Source organism: Crinia signifera, chromosome 12, assembly GCF_055691185.1.
Source record: "Crinia signifera chromosome 12, ASM5569118v1, whole genome shotgun sequence".
In the NCBI taxonomy this organism is placed as follows: domain Eukaryota; kingdom Metazoa; phylum Chordata; class Amphibia; order Anura; family Myobatrachidae; genus Crinia; species Crinia signifera.
The window spans coordinates 10,425,320-10,446,056 of NC_139228.1; the positions used below are offsets into that span (position 1 = coordinate 10,425,320).

Below are 20,737 nucleotides of genomic sequence, written 5' to 3' on the forward strand. Positions count from 1 at the left end.
CGAATGCTGCAGAACTCGTCAGGAATGGCATCGTTAATACATTTAGAAGTGGATGAGCATGACAGACACCATATCATTTGACCTCAGAGATCCAACACATAGGTAGTTGCACATCGTCTGTGGAAAGTCACTTAGAACCTATATTCCAGAATATGTGGTAAGAGAGGTTAGAAATCATATATTACAAACTATAGTGTAACCATACTGTATGTGTAATGCTATCAGTACAACAGAATGTAAAGTAGACAGGTCCATATTCCACACTCACCTTGCATCTGTACATATAACCCATCACTCCTCTTTCTCACACTACCGCTGGGAGTCCTGACATCACAGGTATAATTCCCAGAATGCACCAGCTGCGCTGACAGAACGCTGTACATAGCGGATGCACTGAAGTCCTGCACAACCTGCCCATCTCTGTAGAAAGCAAATTCCAGCTCTGTGGTAGATCTGGCTGGGTTACGTCTTATGTCACAGGTCAGGGACATCTCACCGCCCTCTGTCACTGACGGCTGATCAGTTGTTATATGTGGGGTATCAAACAGAGCTGAAAGAGATTAGTTAGTACGGAGTGACGTGTGGGTCATTTACAGCCAGCAAGTGTCACACAAACATGCAGATCCAGTGGTGTAGTACTTCATACTTGCCTACCCTCCCGGAAAGCCGGGAGGCTCCCGGAAATCGTGTCCCCCTCCCGGGAAGGTAGTCAAGTCTCCCGCAGCCCTCGCACCCCCTTTCCCCGCTGCACCATGTCCGAGATTTTGCGGGTCCAAAGAAAGAAAACAGGTCAAAGACAGAGCTTTGCCTCCATGCTGAGATCTGTGCTCCTGCCACATGTGGGCGCTGGACACAAACAAATGTAACAAGCTGGGACCTTACCAGCGAACATCTTCTCACCGCCAACGTATCCTCATATAATCGCTGCCAACCTGTCCTCATATAATCACCGCCAACCTGTCCTCATACTAATCACCCCCAACCTGTCCTCATACTAATCACCGCCAACCTGTCCTCATAACAATCACCGCCAACCTGTCCTCATAACAATCACCGCCAACCTGTCCTCATACTAATCACCGCCAACATTTCCTCATACTAATCACCTCCAACCTGTCCTCATACTAATCATCGCCAACCTGTCCTCATACTAATCACCTCCAACCTGTCCTCATACTAATCACCGCCAACCGGTCCTCATATAATCACCGCCAACCTGTCCTCATACTAATCACCACCAACCTGTCCTCATATAATCACCGCCAACCTGTCCTCATACTAATCACCGCCAACCTGTCCTCATACTAATCACCTCCAACCTGTCCTCATACTAATCACCGCCAACCTGTCCTCATATAATCACCGCCAACCTGTCCTCATACTAATCACCGCCAACCTGTCCTCATAACAATCACCGCCAACCTGTCCTCATAACAATCACCGCCAACCTGTCCTCATACTAATCACCGCCAACATTTCCTCATACTAATCACCTCCAACCTGTCCTCATACTAATCACCGCCAACCTGTCCTCATACTAATCACCGCCAACCTGTCCTCATACTAATCACCGCCAACCGGTCCTCATATAATCACCGCCAACCTGTCCTCATACTAATCACCACCAACCTGTCCTCATATAATCACCGCCAACCTGTCCTCATACTAATCACCGCCAACCTGTCCTCATACTAATCACCTCCAACCTGTCCTCATACTAATCACCGCCAACCTGTCCTCATATAATCACCGCCAACCTGTCCTCATACTAATCACCTCCAACCTGTCCTCATACTAATCACCGCCAACCTGTTCTCATACTAATCACCTCCAACCTGTCCTCATATAATCACCGCCAACCTGTCCTCATACTAATCACCGCCAACCTGTCCTCATAACAATCACCGCCAACCAGTCCTCATACTAATCACCGCCAACCTGTCCTCATACTAATCACCACCAACCTGTCCTCATACTAATCACCACCAACCTGTCCTCATACTAATCACCACCAACCTGTCCTCATACTAATCACCGCCAACCTGTCCTCATACTAATCACCACCAACCTGTCCTCATATAATCACCGCCAACCAGTCCTCATACTAATCACCGCCAACCTGTCCTCATACTAATCACCACCAACCTGTCCTCATACTAATCACCACCAACCTGTCCTCATACTAATCACCACCAACCTGTCCTCATACTAATCATCGCCAACCTGTCCTCATACTAATCACCGCCAACCTGTCCTCATACTAATCACCGCCAACCTGTCCTCATACTAATTATCGCCAACCTGTCCTCATACTAATCACCTCCAACCTGTCCTCATATAATCACCGCCAACCTGTCCTCATATAATCACCGCCAACCTGTCCTCATACTAATCACCGCCAACCTCTCCTCATACTAATCACCGCCAACCTCTCCTCATACTCATCACCGCCAACCTGACCTCATACTAATCACCGCCAACCTGTCCTCATACTAATCACCTCCAACCTGTCCTCATATAATCACCGCCAACCTGTCCTCATACTAATCACCGCCAACCTGTCCTCATAACAATCACCGCCAACCTGTCCTCATATAATCACCGCCAACCTGTCCTCATATAATCACCGCCAACCTGACCACATACTAATCACCGCCAACCTGTCCTCATACTAATCACCGCTAACCTGACCTTATACTAATCACCCCCAACCTGTCCTCATATAATCACCGCCAACCTGTCCTCATACTAATCACCGCCAACCTCTCCTCATACTAATCACCGCCAACCTCTCCTCATACTAATCACCGCCAACCTCTCCTCATACTCATCACCGCCAACCTGACCTCATACTAATCACCGCCAACCTGTCCTCATACTAATCACCCCCAACCTGTCCTCATACTAATCACCCCCAACCTGTCCTCATACTAATCACCGCCAACCTGTCCTCATATTAATCACCGCCAACCTGTCCTCATACTAATCACCACCAACCTGTCCTCATACTAATCACCACCAACCTGTCCTCATATAATCACCGCCAACCTGTCCTCATATAATCACCGCCAACCTGTCCTCATACTAATCACCGCCAACCTGTCCTCATACTAATCACCGCCAACCTGTCCTCATAACAATCACCGCCAACCTGTCCTCATAACAATCACCGCCAACCTGTCCTCATACTAATCACCTCCAACCTGTCCTCATACTAATCACCGCCAACCTGTCCTCATACTAATCACCGCCAACCTGTCCTCATACTAATCACCGCCAACCTGTCCTCATAACAATCACCGCCAACCTGTCCTCATATAATCACCGCCAACCTGTCCTCATATAATCACCGCCAACCTGTCCTCATATAATCACCGCCAACCTCTCCTCATACTAATCACCGCCAACCTGACCTCATACTAATCACCGCCAACCTGACCTCATACTAATCACCGCCAACCTGTCCTCATATAATCACCCCCAACCTGTCCTCATACTAATCACCGCTAACCTGACCTCATACTAATCACCGCCAATCTGTCCTCATACTAATCACCGCCAACCTGTCCTCATTTAATCACTGCTAACCTGACCTCATACTAATCACCGCCAACCTGTCCTCATACTAATCACCGCCAACCTATCCTCATACTAATCACCGCCAACCTGTCCTCATACTAATCACCGCCAACCTGTCCTCATATAATCACCGCCAACCTGTCCTCATACTAATCACCGCCAACCTGTCCTCATACTAATCACCGCCAACCTGTCCTCATATAATCACCGCCAACCTGTCCTCATACTAATCACCGCCAACCTGTCCTCATACTAATCACCGCCAACCTGTCCTCATACTAATCACCTCCAACCTGTCCTCATATAATCGCTGCCAACCTGTCCTCATACTAATCACCGCCAACCTCTCCTCATACTAATCACCGCCAACCTGTCCTCATACTAATCACCGCCAACCTGTCCTCATATAATCACCGCCAACCTGTCCTCATATAATCGCTGCCAACCTGTCCTCATACTAATCACCGCCAACCTGTCCTCATACTAATCACTGCCAACCTCTCCTCATACTAATCACTGCCAACCTGACCTCATACTAATCACCGCCAACCTGTCCTCATACTAATCACCTCCAACCTGTCCTCATACTAATCATCGCCAACCTGACCTCATACTAATCACCGCCAACCTGTCCTCATACTAATCACCGCTAACCTGACCTCATAATAATCACCGCCAACCTGTCCTCATACTAATCACCGGCAACCTGTCCTCATACTAATCACTGCTAACCTGACCTCATACTAATCACCGCCAACCTGTCCTCATACTAATCACTGCTAACCTGTCCTCATACTAATCACCGCCAACCTGTCCTCATACTAATCACCGCCAACCTGTCCTCATATAATCACCACCAACCTGACCTCATATAATCACCACCAACCTGTCCTCATACTAATCATCGCCAACCTGACCTCATACTAATCACCGCTAACCTGTCTTCATATAATCACCACCAACCTGACCTCATACTAATCACCGCTAACCTGTCTTCATATAATCACCACCAACCTGTCCTCATATAATCACCGCCAACCTGTCCTCATACTAATCACCGCCAACCTGACCTCATACTAATCACCGCCAACCTGTCCTCATACTAATCACCGCCAACCTGTCCTCATACTAATCACCGCCAACCTGTCCTCATATAATCACCGCCAACCTGTCCTCATATAATCACCGCCAACCTGTCCTCATACTAATCACCGCCAACCTGTCCTCATACTAATCACTGCCAACCTCTCCTCATACTAATCACTGCCAACCTGACCTCATACTAATCACCGCCAACCTGTCCTCATATAATCACCGCCAACCTCTCCTCATACTAATCACCGCCAACCTGACCTCATACTAATCACCGCCAACCTGACCTCATACTAATCACCGCCAACCTGTCCTCATATAATCACCCCCAACCTGTCCTCATACTAATCACCGCTAACCTGACCTCATACTAATCACCGGCAACCTGTCCTCATACTAATCACTGCTAACCTGACCTCATACTAATCACCGCCAACCTGTCCTCATACTAATCACCGCCAACCTGTCCTCATACTAATCACCGCCAACCTGTCCTCATTTAATCACTGCTAACCTGACCTCATACTAATCACCGCCAACCTGTCCTCATACTAATCACCGCCAACCTATCCTCATACTAATCACCGCCAACCTGTCCTCATACTAATCACCGCCAACCTGTCCTCATACTAATCACCGCCAACCTGTCCTCATACTAATCACCGCCAACCTGTCCTCATACTAATCACCGCCAACCTGTCCTCATATAATCACCGCCAACCTGTCCTCATACTAATCACCGCCAACCTGTCCTCATATAATCACCTCAAACCTGTCCTCATATAATCGCTGCCAACCTGTCCTCATACTAATCACCTCCAACCTGTCCTCATATAATCACCTCCAACCTGTCCTCATATAATCACCGCCAACCTGTCCTCATACTAATCACCGCCAACCTGTCCTCATACTAATCACCGCCAACCTGTCCTCATATAATCACCGCCAACCTGTCCTCATACTAATCACCGCCAACCTGTCCTCATATAATCACCTCCAACCTGTCCTCATATAATCGCTGCCAACCTGTCCTCATACTAATCACCTCCAACCTGTCCTCATATAATCACCTCCAACCTGTCCTCATATAATCGCTGCCAACCTGTCCTCATACTAATCACCGCCAACCTCTCCTCATACTAATCACCGCCAACCTGTCCTCATACTAATCACCGCCAACCTGTCCTCATATAATCACCGCCAACCTGTCCTCATATAATCGCTGCCAACCTGTCCTCATACTAATCACCGCCAACCTGTCCTCATACTAATCACTGCCAACCTCTCCTCATACTAATCACTGCCAACCTGACCTCATACTAATCACCGCCAACCTGTCCTCATACTAATCACCTCCAACCTGTCCTCATACTAATCATCGCCAACCTGACCTCATACTAATCACCGCCAACCTGTCCTCATACTAATCACCGCCAACCTGTCCTCATATAATCACCACCAACCTGACCTCATATAATCACCACCAACCTGTCCTCATACTAATCATCGCCAACCTGACCTCATACTAATCACCGCTAACCTGTCTTCATATAATCACCACCAACCTGACCTCATACTAATCACCGCTAACCTGTCTTCATATAATCACCACCAACCTGTCCTCATATAATCACTGCCAACCTGACCTCATACTAATCACCTCCAACCTGTCCTCATACTAATCACCGCTAACCTGTCTTCATATAATCACCACCAACCTGTCCTCATATAATCACTGCCAACCTGACCTCATACTAATCACCGCCAACCTGTCCTCATACTAATCACCGCTAACCTGTCCTCATATAATCACCACCAACCTGTCCTCATACTAATCACCGCCATGACATAGTGGTAAATTTACACATTCTGTCTATTATTTCTCTATTGCATGGGATGCAGTTACAATCCCGGCGTTCAAAATCCTGAAGCCGGAATCCTGACACTTTCTCCCTCTATGGGTGTCCACGACAGCGTCCCCGCTGCGTAGCGAGTGCAGCGAGCCCGCAAGGAGGGGGGGGGGCGATCCACGCCCCCCCCTTGTCGGGATTTCGGCGGTCGGGATTTTGAACGCCGGGATTCCAACCACCGGCATTTAGTATCAATCCCCTATTGCATCATAGAAAATGATAGGCAAAATCTGTTTGGTTGCTATGGGCAACATAACCTCTTTTCATTTTTAAAAGCTTTAGTAAATGTACCCGATAATCTGTGCATCTTGGTGATTTCTGCACTATAATTTATGGCTGAAATGACTGATTGTACCTTGGATAAAGATAAACATTTTATCCTTTCTTCTATATCCTCCTATATCCTTTTCACATCCATATATCCCGGTCATAGCTGTGGTTACATTTGGGATATATAACATATGCTTGTCAGGACGTGTATACGCATTATCTGTGTAGAACACGGACTCTTCTTCATCTTTGTATGGACGCCGACTGTGACATCTCATCGTCAGTGAGTCACCTTCATATATATAGGGTGGCACTTGCAGAAGGACAGAGGCTGAAACCAGAAAAGATAAACCGGGTATTATATTAATATATTATAATGCAGCTATTGTCTGGCAAAGGGGGACATGTATAGAATCTTTACGATGGATAAAACAGAGAGGTTGGGATGGAGGCGGGGGCATGACCGAGCTAAGGGTTGGATGGGCGGGGCTTTGACTGGGCTGGAGCAGGAACTAAGGTGACCCAAAACCAATATACTAGTGTAGTAATAATTGTAATAAGCATGAAAAAGACCAACTCAATCTCTTCATAGTAAAACAGATATCTGACATTTGATAACATAGTGAGAGAATGAAAGGAATTAAGGAGGAAACCCTCTTTCGTACAATTACTAAGCCCCACGCCCACCCTCCGGCCTGCTGAGCCAGACTGAGGGCTGAGCCATACAGCCCGCCTTTCAGTCAGCCATCATGGTAGCCAGCCCTTCAGCCCATCAGCATGCCAGCCCTTCAAACAGCCAGCATGCCAGCCAGCCCTTTAGCCCACCAGCATGCCAACCAGCCAGCACTTCAGCCTGCCATTCATTCCACCGGCAGTGTGTGTGTGTGTGTGTGTGTGTGTGTGTGTGTGTTTGTATACTCACCATATGGAGAAACATCCAATCTGACCGGGTAACTTAAGATCCCATTTCCTGCTGAGCACTGATAATCCCCTCTGTGCTCCCTGCTCTGTGCATATGTAATGGTTATAGTCTGTTGTTTCTCTGTATAAATGACAGCATTGTTTCTGTACCAGACATATTGCTGGGTTCCTCCTGCTGCAGATCCAGCGTCACACGTTATAGTCACAGCTTCCCCAGCAAATATCTTCCTCCAGTTAGGGGTAAAAGTCACAACCGGCCTCTCTGCAGAACCTACAATGTAACACATAGGATAATAGGTGCACCGTCCTTACATCATTCCCTATAGCCGGAGAGGGCGTCATTCACATAATACTGTCCTACTAGTCACTCAGCCAGTGAAGGGGAAATCACAGATGCAGCTCTTACAGACACATTTATGCAGAGACGCCATGCCCATTTATTGTACAGCTGACCCACATTTCCTATTCCTATGACAAGTGCATTAAAAGTTCACAAATTAAAAATGGTACTTGTTTAATTTCACGGCGGCATCGTACGCCGTCAGCGTAGTGTTCCTGTCAGAATCAGCGTAGTGTTCCAGTGGCCAGCGTAGTTAGCGTAGTCAGTCAGAAGTACCGTAGTGTTCCCGTGGGCGCTGTATCTGTCAAGAATATCACTTATCCCACAAAAGAAGCCATTTACACGATTGAAAGCCAATTGAGGCAAATATTTAAAGTGTAAACTGGTGGGGATTATAAATGTGATATAGTAATATTGTCAGAAATACACCCTGGTGGGGAATATACCCCTGTATGCATCTAAGCACCAACATTCACAGTCCTCTCTGCCTACATTTTAAATCTTTAAATCACCAACTTTTCTTTCCTAAACACTATTAATGCATGTGTGTCAATGTGAATTTTAACCCCTCATTTTCGCTACATGTGGCCGTCTCGTTATCCACTATATACCCAATAAAGATAAAAGGAGCCCCCACTTTTTTAAGTAAAAAGGAATATACCAAAAGGTTGTCTGATCATTTGTAAGGAGTGCATCCAATACAAACTCTTTTTTCTTGTCTGCTTTCGTGATTTGGTTTGCACAGAATCCCTTATTTTTCACTTCTTAATTAGAGTTCGAACACTGCTGATTGGCATTCTCAATTGCTTGGATATCTTTTTATATCCATTTTCTGTTTTATACAGTTCAATTACATTTTCCCGCAGATCATTTGACAATTCTTTTGCTTTCCCCATGACTCAAAATCCAGACACGTCAGTGCAGCACTGGATGAAAGGGTCTTTCAGGAGACCAGAAACTCACTGACCTTTTATACACACACACACACACACACTGATTACAAGCAAACAGATCACAGGTGAGGATGGTTACCTATAGTAGCCATTCAAACCCGTTTGTGTCAACTTGTGTGCATGTTATCAGGCCAAAATCTCCAGGGTATGTAAACTTTTGATCAGGGTCATTTGGGAAGTTTCTGTTGTCATAATGCTTTAAAAAGAGTAAAACACAGTTGTTTGACAATAAATGGCTTCACCCAACCACTAACCATGAGTGAAAGAAAAGTTTGTGAGCTATCATTCATATTATCTGACAAATGGCCAGAAAATCACACATTCTGCTAGGGTATGTAAACTTATGTGCACAACTGTATGTATATTATGGGGTGGAAGTTGTGCCATCAGTGAACAAGATAAATTACTTATATTGGAAAGAAATGGTAGCATTACACTACTTGGACAATTGTATCGGTGTCATTGTTTGATAGAACTATAAAGATAGGGACAAATAGTCATTCACAGTACTATATACACACATCACTCATATAATATGAAACAGGCAGTGATGTGATCATGTGAAACAAAGATACAGTAACTCACCATTAGGAACAACATACAGCCTGGCAGGGTAACTAATTTCAGTTCTAGTCCGGCACGTATAATCCCCACCGTCATTCTTTCCTGCAGTAATTGTAAACTTTTGCTCACTTTTTCTTATCCATTTATTTTTTATAAACCAGGAGAAGTGTTCCAGTCCTTCAGTAGATCTCACATTACATGATAAAGTCACTGAATCACCTTCAATTACATTTTGCCAGTGAGGGGTAAATGTCACAACAGGTTTGATTGTGTCACCTACATAACAACAGATAAACAAAATAAATGAAAAACAGAAGAGCAGTACATACTCTGCAGCATCCAGTGATAGTCTGCTTTGAGAAAAACAGACTGTAGCGAAACGCACGTCTGGAGAAGAGCAGTATGCATCAATCTTAGATAATGGCCCTTATTCAGATCTGATCACAGCACAAATTTGTTCTCAAAATGGGCAAAACCATGTGCACTGCAGGTGGGGCAGATGTAACATGTAGAGAGAGTTAGATTTGGGGGGAGTTATTTTGTTTCTGTGCAGGGTAAATACAGGCTGCATTATTTTTACACTGCAATTTATATTTCAACACACCCCGCCCAAATTTAACTCTTTCTGCACATGTTACATCTGCCCCACCTGCAGTGCACATGGTTTTGCCCATTTTCAGAACAAATTTGTATTGTGATCAGATCTCAATAAGGGCCAATGTCTCATTTCTGTGCAATCAATTTTGATGTGTCAATAGATTGCCATTCATTTAGGTTTAGATAGATTTCAACTACCTACAGGGATTTGATGTGCTAAAGTTCATTTATTTCCTATACTAAGATGGAAATGTAAGTTCCTGACACATTACATGCCTTAATAAAACATTTTAGTGAAACGTGCGTTGGCGTTCTCCCTGTCCACATATCACCCAGGTATTATTGTATGACTACGCAGAAAGAAGGTCCCCTTTCAGTTGTAGGATACAGGGAGACAATCACACCAGGACTAATTTGTTATTTGTTTTGCATGTGTCTAGTGTTCGTGAGTCTCCGAAACACTGCCACCTGCTGGCATAAAGTAAAACTACATCTCTTTCTCACAGATGCACAAACACAGAAGATAGCAGACTAGCTTTCAAAGCTTTTGCTTCGGGCTTACTAGTATAGCTAAACAAGGCAAAAGAGGACAGAGTAGTGTCCATATTTGGTGCACAAGGGATCAAAAAGTATTGTCTTCAAAATTAACTTTTAATAAATGTCAATAAAACAGTTGCTTTTAGCAAAGTATGTTCAAATGAGTAAGATTAATTCGTGTGAAGAAATAAAGATAGATTTAACATTAGGCTGTATGTCGTTTCTTCTGTATGTGCATCATCAATTTTTCAAACTGTACCACAGATAGGTCAATATTTTAAACCGGTCTATATGTCATCTAATATCCGAAGTGATATATTCTAGTTAACCACATAAATATTATTCTCGTTAATCCACTGTAATATGTGCAGTGTCTGAGTTTATTATCATTGCTTTCAATGTGGCAAGCTGGCACTGTTCCCAGATTTATTTGACACTTTACCTTTTGTCAATTTGTAGAAGAAACATGTATTTGCCACAAGTCGAACAGAGATGTAATTATTTGTTTTATCTGACAGTCTGGATGTACGATTTAAGGCCCATACACACTGGGCAACTTTGAGCTGAAAGTCGCTGAAAACAGGAGGTTTGAGCGGCTTTCAGCTCAAAGCTGCCCAGTGTGTATGCCCCTGTAACATCGCCGGGAAAGCCGTTCATCTGCTGGTTATATCAGCAGATGAGTGGCTTTGAGGAAGGTTTTGCATAGCACTGCGCTATGCAACGCCGTCCTCCCCCCTCCGTCGTCGCCAGGCAGGGGGAAAGCCACTCAGTGTGTATGCGAGAGGACGCATAAAGTAACGGTTCCATCAGTAAATTACATTGGCACAGCCGTCTGGCAATCACCTTATGTACCCCCCACTGTACATCGTGATGGGTGATAGCCAGGGCTATTTTTGTGCAGGCTCCAGCAGGAACTGTGGCCCTTATTCTAGTTCACTCTTTCAGACAAAATATTTCTTAGATGGACAAAACCATGTGCACTGCAGGTGAGGCAGGTGTAAAACCCCACCCAAATCTAATTATCTCTGCACAAGTAACACCTGCCTCACCTGCAGTGCACATGGTTTTGTCCATCTAAGAAATATTTTGTCTGAAAGAGTGAACTAGAATAAGGGCCACAGTTCCTGCTGGAGCCTGCACAAAAATAGCCCTGGTGATAGCTAACAAGCATGGAATAAATTAGGCCTGGCACCATAGGCTGCAGCCTAATCGGCCTATTGGTTAATCACCAATATCATCAGCGATGCGTTTCGTCTGATGAGAGGGTTCTGTATTACCAATGATAGAATAAGCAGCTGCAGATTTGTGATGTTATTTACCACGTTCCGAAGGGCCCCCACCTCCCCTAACCAGGGCTAGCACCACAATATAAGAAGGAAAGAAAAGAGTGTCTTTTTTGTTGGCGCACAGAGGTAATTTGAAGAGATGTTTATATTACAATGACAATTCTTTATTAATAATTATTAAAAAATTTGTGTACAAATAAACATACAGATGTTTGTCAAAATAAAAAAAACGGTGTCCTTTTTGTCTTTTCTATTTTAATTTATGTGGAGTTTTATTGTAGTCATTCTTGGAATCAGACTTATATTTTCGGGAAATTCTATGTAAGGTATTTATTTTATATCCATTAGTCTGAGAGAGTTATGAATTATATTGTGATACGTGCAGTATCCCTACAGATTGCTACAGTTTATTTAATCTGTTACTTTCTGACTTGTAGTGATATAAAGCCGGCAAACTCAGAGAATTTACTTCTAGCTACTCTCGTGGCTATAAATCTGGAATAACAAAGCACTAGAATAAAGATAAGTGGAAACATTGTACTCATTTCAAAGTATTTACTGATACTATGCTCCCTAGTGGCAAGTAATAATTAAATCCACATACAAAGAAAGTAACAGATTAAATAAACTTTAGCAATCTGTAGGGATACTGCACGTATCAGAATATATTTCATAACTCTCTCAGACTAATGAATGTACAATAAATACCTTACATAGAATTTCCCGAAAATATAAGTCTGATTCCAAGAATGACTACAATAAAACTCCACATAAATTACAATAGAAAAGACAAAAAGGACACCGTTGTTTTTATTTTGACAAACATCTGTATGTTTATTTGTACACAATTTTCTCATATTTCACAAATATGACAGTTTTTTTTTTAATAATTATTAATAAAGAATTGTAATTTTAATATAAATATCTCTTCAAATTACCTCTGTGCGCCAACAAAAAAGACACTCTTTTCTTTCCTTCCTATTTCGTACTATACAGTGTCTCTGGCTGCACCCCCTCCGAGATCCATATACCAGATTGTCTCAATTGGGGCCAAATCGGGTGCTCTAGCACCAGCCTCTGCAGATCTCTCCCTTTCCCCCTCTCCCTTGATCAAAACCAGAACCACAATAACAAAGAGGTTTTTAACTTAGCTGGATGATGTAATGTACTTACAGGACGTCTGCATAACGGACACTGAAAGGAAGAAAAGATAGAAATAAATGAGAAGTTCATATAATAAAAGTCACCACATTCCTCAGCATGAAATGTTTCCTGGGTGTCGATTATTAGGTTGACAGACAATTTGTCAACGTGAGCATTTTCATGTATTTCTTTGGGTCGGCATGTGTCAACAGCCGGTATTTCATGTCCTACCATCCACTAGGGCATGGAGGAAGAATAGAATAGTGTTCCCAACGCATGGTGAACACAGCGAGGGGATGCGGTACACACTGACGGTGTCCGTGTCGACTATTTCGATACTCGGGACAAAAAAAAAAAACGTGAAAAACTCAAGCCTGTGAATTACCTGAGCTGTATTACCTGTTACACAACGCATGATATCTGATTAACTCAACTCACTACGATCTCACCAATCACTGAGCTTATCTCCAACTACAACAGTGGTTCCCAAACTGTGTGCTGCAGCACCCTGGGGTGGCTCGGGATACCTGCAGGGGTGCCCTAGGTTGGTGGGCCAGGACTAACTCAAATTATTTATGGAGAATGAAATAGGCAAAATCAGTGCTGGTGGCTTTCAATCATAATATATGTGGGCAAACAGAAGCGAATCCCGTCCCTCACCACATAGCTGACCCTAAGGTTTACATATAAACACCATTTACTTCATTTAAACTCTACATATCTCAATAATAAACTTCTGATTCTTTAGGGCACCGTGATTCAAAAAAGTCTGGGAACCACTGATCTAGAAGATGTTTATTGATCTGGTCACTTAGGAGAGAGAAGACAGGTTCTGTACTTACGGATGAGGATGACGGATGCCAGGACCGACATGTTGCCCCGTCAATGTGTGCCAGAGTCTGCGGACTCGCCACTTCCTATATATTTTTATACTAGCATTTAGCTGTGATTTGAATAAAAAGAAGGGGCAGGAAATATCTGGGCACCAAATGTTCCTTCCCCAAACATTTTATAGAGCATCAGCATAAAGTAAGGGCTCTGTGACCATAACTACAGAGGAAACAGCGGTAACAGGGGATGTCTGGGAATAGGCCATCCATAGGGTGTGCCTGGCTCCATATATGTGTATACTGTATGTGGTTACATTCTTGTTGCGAAATATCTCTATAGAACATTACTAACTATATATTGTGGGAAATGGAGCAAGTGCTGATGATAATACCTTTGTTCCTTGCAACATTGGATTTATTTGTTTGCAACTATTTGCTGTGATATTTGTTTTCTTCTCGGCATAATGGTCCTGATTCTGGCTGACTCGCTAAGCTTTGCGTGCTCTGGGGCGAAGACAGGGCGGGCAGCTGACCTCCTCTGTGGTGATGTCAGCCGACCGCTCCTGGCACACATCGGGCATAGCTATGGCAACGCCCTGCGTTTTCATGGGGACCCCCAGGAAACGCTGGGCTTTCCCATGGCCGACCCCGTTGTCATCCTCGCCCACCCCGCACCTTGCGAACGGCTCGGCGACTATGCAAGTCGCCAAGCCATTCACAAAGGGGAGCTGCACATGCGCACACAAGACTGTGCGCATGCGCAGACCCCCAAACATCGTAATGGGGCCCATCAGAATTAATTAGAATGACCCCCAATATATATATAATAAAGGTGATGCCTATGCAATAAATTGAAAATGCAAATTTAACCTTGTGTACATTCTAACCTCTATGATCATCTCATCTCATATTAAAATGCTGAATTGTCTTTTGTGAGTGATTGACTAGAGAATAGATGGGCCAAGCGGTTATCTGTTGTCAAATTCTATGTTAAGCCCCCATACACTACAACGATATCCCTGACCTTGAGGTCGGATGCTATTTCCCTTGAACTCCCCCCTGAACCTTCCAGGCAGTGATTCCATCCGATTTTGTACCTTGGTGTCATTTTGGCATAAGATATATCTTAAACGATTGACCAAGCCAAGACATTAAATATATCTAATGGTATACAATTGTACCATAAATATATACCATTGTACCATAAATATAGATCGGATGAAAAACACAAACAATTTGACACTTTACAAATGTTATACATCCACCTAAAAGGTTGGAATCACCTGAAAAATAGCTAAATCGGGGATTCTATACACAAGCTACTCACCGTTGAATGATTTACCCATTGTGTGCAGTCTCATTTTCAGCGTGATCACCGGCTCCCCAACCTGCACGCGGGACACTGTGGCCCACAGGCAGGTCAGCGGGACATTGTCCCATTTATTGGGACTGTCGAGCTGTCATCAGGACAGTTGGGCAGGTAAATCTTAACACCCTTATGGGCCCTAGGGCAGGGTTGCCTACCCTCCCGGAATGGTCGGGAGGCTCCCAAAAATCAGGTCCCCCTCCTAGCCCCCCGGAAAGATGGGTAACCCTCCCAGATACCGGCAGCACCCCCCCCCCCCCCCCCCCGCATGTCCCTGGCCGCAGCAGTAAATTACAGGGATTCACAGTTTTCATGGCACGGGGCTAAAGATGCTAATCGCGTCATTCATGATGTCTACATCAGGCTCCACCCCCGAAGTGCTGCTGAAAGTCTGCTCTCCGTGCTTCTCCCGGAGAGGAGACTTTAAAAGTAGGCAACCCTGCCCCAGGGCAAAGCAGTGCAGTGTGGCCCTTACATACACAACCTCACCTCTCTCTGTGCTCCTCACTGATAATGTTAATTGGGGGGTGGAATCATTGGGTGGTTCTATACCACTGATGGCAACAGTATTCAACATTGACCTTAAACCATCAATGTTTTTAAATCATCAATGGTCGACGACTATCCCTGGGCTCAACTCCATAGTGTGTGGGGATCCAGAGCTAAATAATACAAAGACATTGCTGTGTATTACAGGTAAGACGTCTCTATAAGGCTGCTGCACTGTGGTGTATTTAATGAGTGCAGTGTGCGCTCGGGCCCCTGATTTCCATGCACCCGTTTATTTAATACTTACCCTCCGGAGTCCTGCGATGCCGGCCTCAGCGCTCTGGAGATCTGAGCATGTGCAATAGGGTTTGAGTGCTCTACTATTCAGAACTTACAGCACCGCTTCGCGCCCGCTACGGAGATCGCCGGTAAATGGCCACCACTTAATTTTTTTTGAAGATCTGCGCACGTACAGTAGGGTCTGAGCACAGAGGAGGTGGCTGGCAGAGAGGAGCAGGCCGGAGGAGGCTGCACACGTGCAGTAGGGTACTGAGCACAGACAAGGCTTGATAAAGGGCTACCCGCCCGAAACGTTGATGCACACACCTCTGTGTTGATTCGAGTTATTTACCGGTAACTGCCGCCGTGCAGTATTGAAAATCTTGAGAGTGCCCTCAGCTATATTGCATATATATATATATATATATATATATATATATATATATATATGTAGAAGAATAGTCGTGTCACTCCAGGGGACTTGTGCAAATAGGTTTATATATCAAAAGAACATAAAGTTACATGGTAGCGGGTCAACGTTTCGATACACAGCGGTATCGTTGTCAAGACAGCATGTAACTCACAGGTATATGCCCGCACGGCGGCGGGACCACAAATACATAACATAAGTATCACTTACGATAAGTAAGTAAGTGATACTTATGTTATATATTTGTGGTCCCGCCGCAGTGCGGGCATATACCTGTGAGTTACATGCTGTCTTGACAACGATACCGCTGTGTATCGAAACGTTGACCCTCTACCATGTAACTTTATGTTCTTTTGATATATAAACCTATTTGCACAAGTCCCCTGGAGTGACACGTCTATTCTTCTACGTATTTCATTCCTTCTCGTTGGCACCCGGGGCAATTTGTCTTTTGGATACTAGAGTGCCGGTTCGTTTGTTCTTTCTATATATATATATATATATATATATATATATATATAGCTATGTATCTCGCTCTATATTCTAACATATAAAAGTGAAAATTTGCCTGGCCTTTTGTCTTTCTATACAAATCCACAGTTTACAAGCCTTTTAAAACACGCCCGAGGTAAAATTCCAAATGGAAATTAATTACTGTTAATATTTTATGAATTAAAAAACACAATTTTTTGCTGTATGCTCATATGTATGTTCCAACATAGCTATGGAATAGCTGCAGCAATTTACAACAAACTTGGTACACATATTACTTACAGTATGGTAACAAACACTGTGGGGGTAACCCACCCCTAGCACCCTAGTATCTCAGGAGACAGCATAACTCAAGTATGGCTGGATCAATTGACACCAAACTTGGTACACATGACTTCCTGTCTGGGAAAAAACACTGTGTGGGTAACACATCCCTAGCACCCCTAAGGGTGGGGCAGCAGCACAGACTATATCAGGAGATGAGTGATGTAAGGACAGGGCTGCATGTGACAGGGGCAGTAACATGATGTGAGGAGGGGAATGGAAGCAGCAGGAAGCCACATACTGAGAGTTATATAGCGGTAGGAGCAGGGTCCCCCAGCAGCACAGAGTATATAAGGAGATGAGTGATGTGTCAGTGAGGACAGGGCTGCATGTGACAGGGGCAGTGACATGATGTGAGGAGGGGAATGGAGGCAGCACAAAGCTACAGACTTAAGAGTAATATAGTGGGAGGAGCATGGTCCCCGGTAGCACAGAGTACATCAGGAGATGAGTGATGTGTCATTGAGGTCCCTCTGCACCTTACTCTGTAGGACTGTAGGAGACCTCACAGTCCCAGTGCTGCCTTTGATTAAAAACCCTCCCATGACTAGGCTGCTGCTGCTGTCCTCCATGGGCCTGAGAAGCATGCAATGAGCTCCACCAATCAGATCTCAGCACAAACCTCTCAGCCTCTGCCCTCTTGTGCAAAGTATCATGGGACAAGGTCAACTCCCAGTAATGCACTACACTCAGTGTGCCTTGGCTCCCGATGCAGCGAGGACAGGGCTGCATGTGACAGGGACAGTGACATGATGTGAGGAGGGGAATGGAGGCAGCAGGAAGCCTCAGACTGAGAGTTATATAGTGGGAGGAGCAGGGTCCCCAGCAGCACAGAGTATATCAGGAGATGAGTGATGTGAGGACAGGGCTGCATGTGACAGGGGCAGTGACATGATGTGAGGAGGGGAATGGAGGCAGCAGGAAGCCTCAAACTGAGAGTTATATAGTGGGAGGAGCAGGGTCCAGTGGCGTAACTATAGCTCTGCAGCCCCCGCAGTGGCAGGGAGGCGACGAGAAGGTGTGGGCGCCGGGGGTCTGCGGGGCTATCGTTACCCTGCCCCCTAGCCGCTACCCCGCGCCCTCCCCGTACACAGTACCTCCTGCCACGGCCGGCGCTTCTGTCAGGTCCCGGCTCCTGCCGCATATAAAAAGTGACTCTCAGAAAATGGCTGCCCCCATACAGCAGACCGTTTTTAAGGTTGCTAGAGGAGGCCGCCGCCTACTCAAGCATCCTCAAAAATGGTCTGCATTATGGGGGCAGCCATTTTCTGAGAGTCACTTTTTATATGCTGCAGGAGCCGGGAGCAGGGCAGCCGAGAGGAATGCCAGGCCCCAGTAAAATATTGGGGGTGTGGCCTAAGTTTGGGCGGTGTTGGCACCTCCCAAACTTAGGTCACACCCCCAAAATGTTTAGAGGAGGGTGAAAGAAAACTCTATAAACTCTAAACTCAGCTCAGCACACACCTACAGCATGTGCAGCTCTCACGCTGTCAGAGAGACGCTCATGCTGAGCCTGCTGTCAGCACAGCACATGCTGTAGGTGTGTGCTGCTGTTGCTACTCGGGAGGGACGGAGCGGGAATCGAGGGGTCTGATCAGGCGGGCCCCTCCAGCAAGCCTGGGCCCGGGTAATTGGTACCCCCCCCCCTCTCGGCTGCCCTGGCTCCGGCAGCGGCAGGAGGTACTGTGCACGGGGAGGGGGAGGTGGGTTGTTAACCCAAGGGGGGGGGGGGGGGGGCTCTGCCTGATTTTGCAGCAGGGGGGCGGAAATGTAATAGTTGCGCCACTGGCAGGGTCCCCAGCAGCACAGAGTATATCAGGAGATCGGATGAGTGATGTGTCAGTGAGGACAGGGCTGCATGTGACAGGGGCAGTGACATGATGTGAGGAGGGGAATGGGGGCAGCGGGAAGCCACAGACTGAGAGTTATATAGTGGGAGGAGAAGGGTCCCCCAGCAGCACAGAGTATATCAGGAGATAGGTGATGTGTCAGTGAGGACAGGGCTGCATGTGACAGGGGCAGTGACATGATGTGAGGAGGGGAATGGGGGCAGCGGGAAGCCACAGACTGAGAGTTATATAGTGGAAGGAGCAGGGTCCCCAGCAGCACAGAGTATATCAGGAGATGAGTGATGTGTCAGTGAGGACAGGGCTGCATGTGACAGGGGAAGTGACATGATGTGAGGAGCATGAACCCACACACTGAGAGTTATATAGTGGGAGGAGCAGGGTCCCCCAGCAGCACAGAGTATATCAGCAGATGCATAATGTGCTGCACTTTAACGTAAATTAACAAAACAACTAATGTTACTTATACTGTGTGTTTCATATTTTATTTTATTGATTTTTGTAAACAAATAGTCTTAAAAACCTGGGCAACCCCGGGTATTCCAGCTAGTATAGTATACATTGTTTTATAGGCTTGTCTTCTGCAGAAGTTTCTAATGATCTTTACATAAACAAAACCCAATTAATAGGAAAGCAGAAGTGAAAGCGGCTATGGTACAGTCAGTTACTGGCACACTAATTATACCCAGCGCTGACATCACTTCATAAAAGTAAATCATAAACACTGACGGTGATCCCATCTGCTGAGAACTATGAGCCTGATTCAGCTAGGATTGCTTCTGTGATCCGCAGCACAGTTCCTGGTGGATGGGTGCTGCAATCACATAGCAGGGGCGTCTACGGGGAGTAATGGGGCCAAGGCGTGTCCTGATAGGCAGATGCATTCAAGGGGAGGGACAGAGTGGAGCGTAGCCCGGGGGCAGACGGCGCTTACAGAAACGAGCAGCTGATCATATGTGATCCTTACTGAATTAGGCCCTATATACACCTTACACTGCAAAAGGTGCAGGTGGGTGGCGGGGTGTGGATCATTAGATTGACCACAGGAAGGTCGACATGCATTAGGTCCTCCACTGAAGGTCGACAGGCCTTAGATCGACACATGAAAAAGGTTGACATAGCTTTAGGTCGACAGGGTCATTAGGTTGACACAAGCATTAGGTCTACAGTCAAAAGGTTGACATGGGTTTTTCACGGTTTTTTTTTGTCCTGAATGTCAACACAGTCGATATGGACATCGTCTCGACGCACCACTGCCCTCGCCATGTTACGGGCACGGTGCCTCACTATGCTGAGCACACGATTCACCCTCCACGCCCTAGTGGATGGAAGGGCATGAAAAACTGCCTGTCGTCACATGTCGGCTGAAAGAAAAAAAAAGCGAAAACCCCATGTCGACCTTTTGATTGTTGACCTTCCCAATAAAGACCTAATGGTTGTGTCGACCTAATGACCCTGTCGACCTTTTAAATGTGTCGGCCCTAAAGC

General features: G+C 45.5%; 1 protein-coding gene across 1 annotated transcript in view; it reads right to left on the bottom strand.

Moving 5' to 3' along the window:
- LOC146050298 (Fc receptor-like protein 3) overlaps positions 1–14,104 on the bottom strand; it is a 51,700-nt gene extending 37,596 nt beyond the window's left edge. The window contains exons 1-6 of the mRNA XM_083167225.1: positions 14,035–14,104; positions 13,223–13,243; positions 9,651–9,905; positions 7,774–8,043; positions 6,937–7,182; positions 269–550 (exon numbers count right to left, since the gene is read on the bottom strand). Coding sequence (XP_083023351.1) covers positions 269–550; positions 6,937–7,182; positions 7,774–8,043; positions 9,651–9,905; positions 13,223–13,243; positions 14,035–14,065 — 1,105 coding nt within the window. The 5' untranslated portion in view covers positions 14,066–14,104. The remainder of the gene's footprint in view (positions 1–268; positions 551–6,936; positions 7,183–7,773; positions 8,044–9,650; positions 9,906–13,222; positions 13,244–14,034) is intronic.
- Between the last annotated feature and the right edge of the window lie 6,633 nt (positions 14,105–20,737).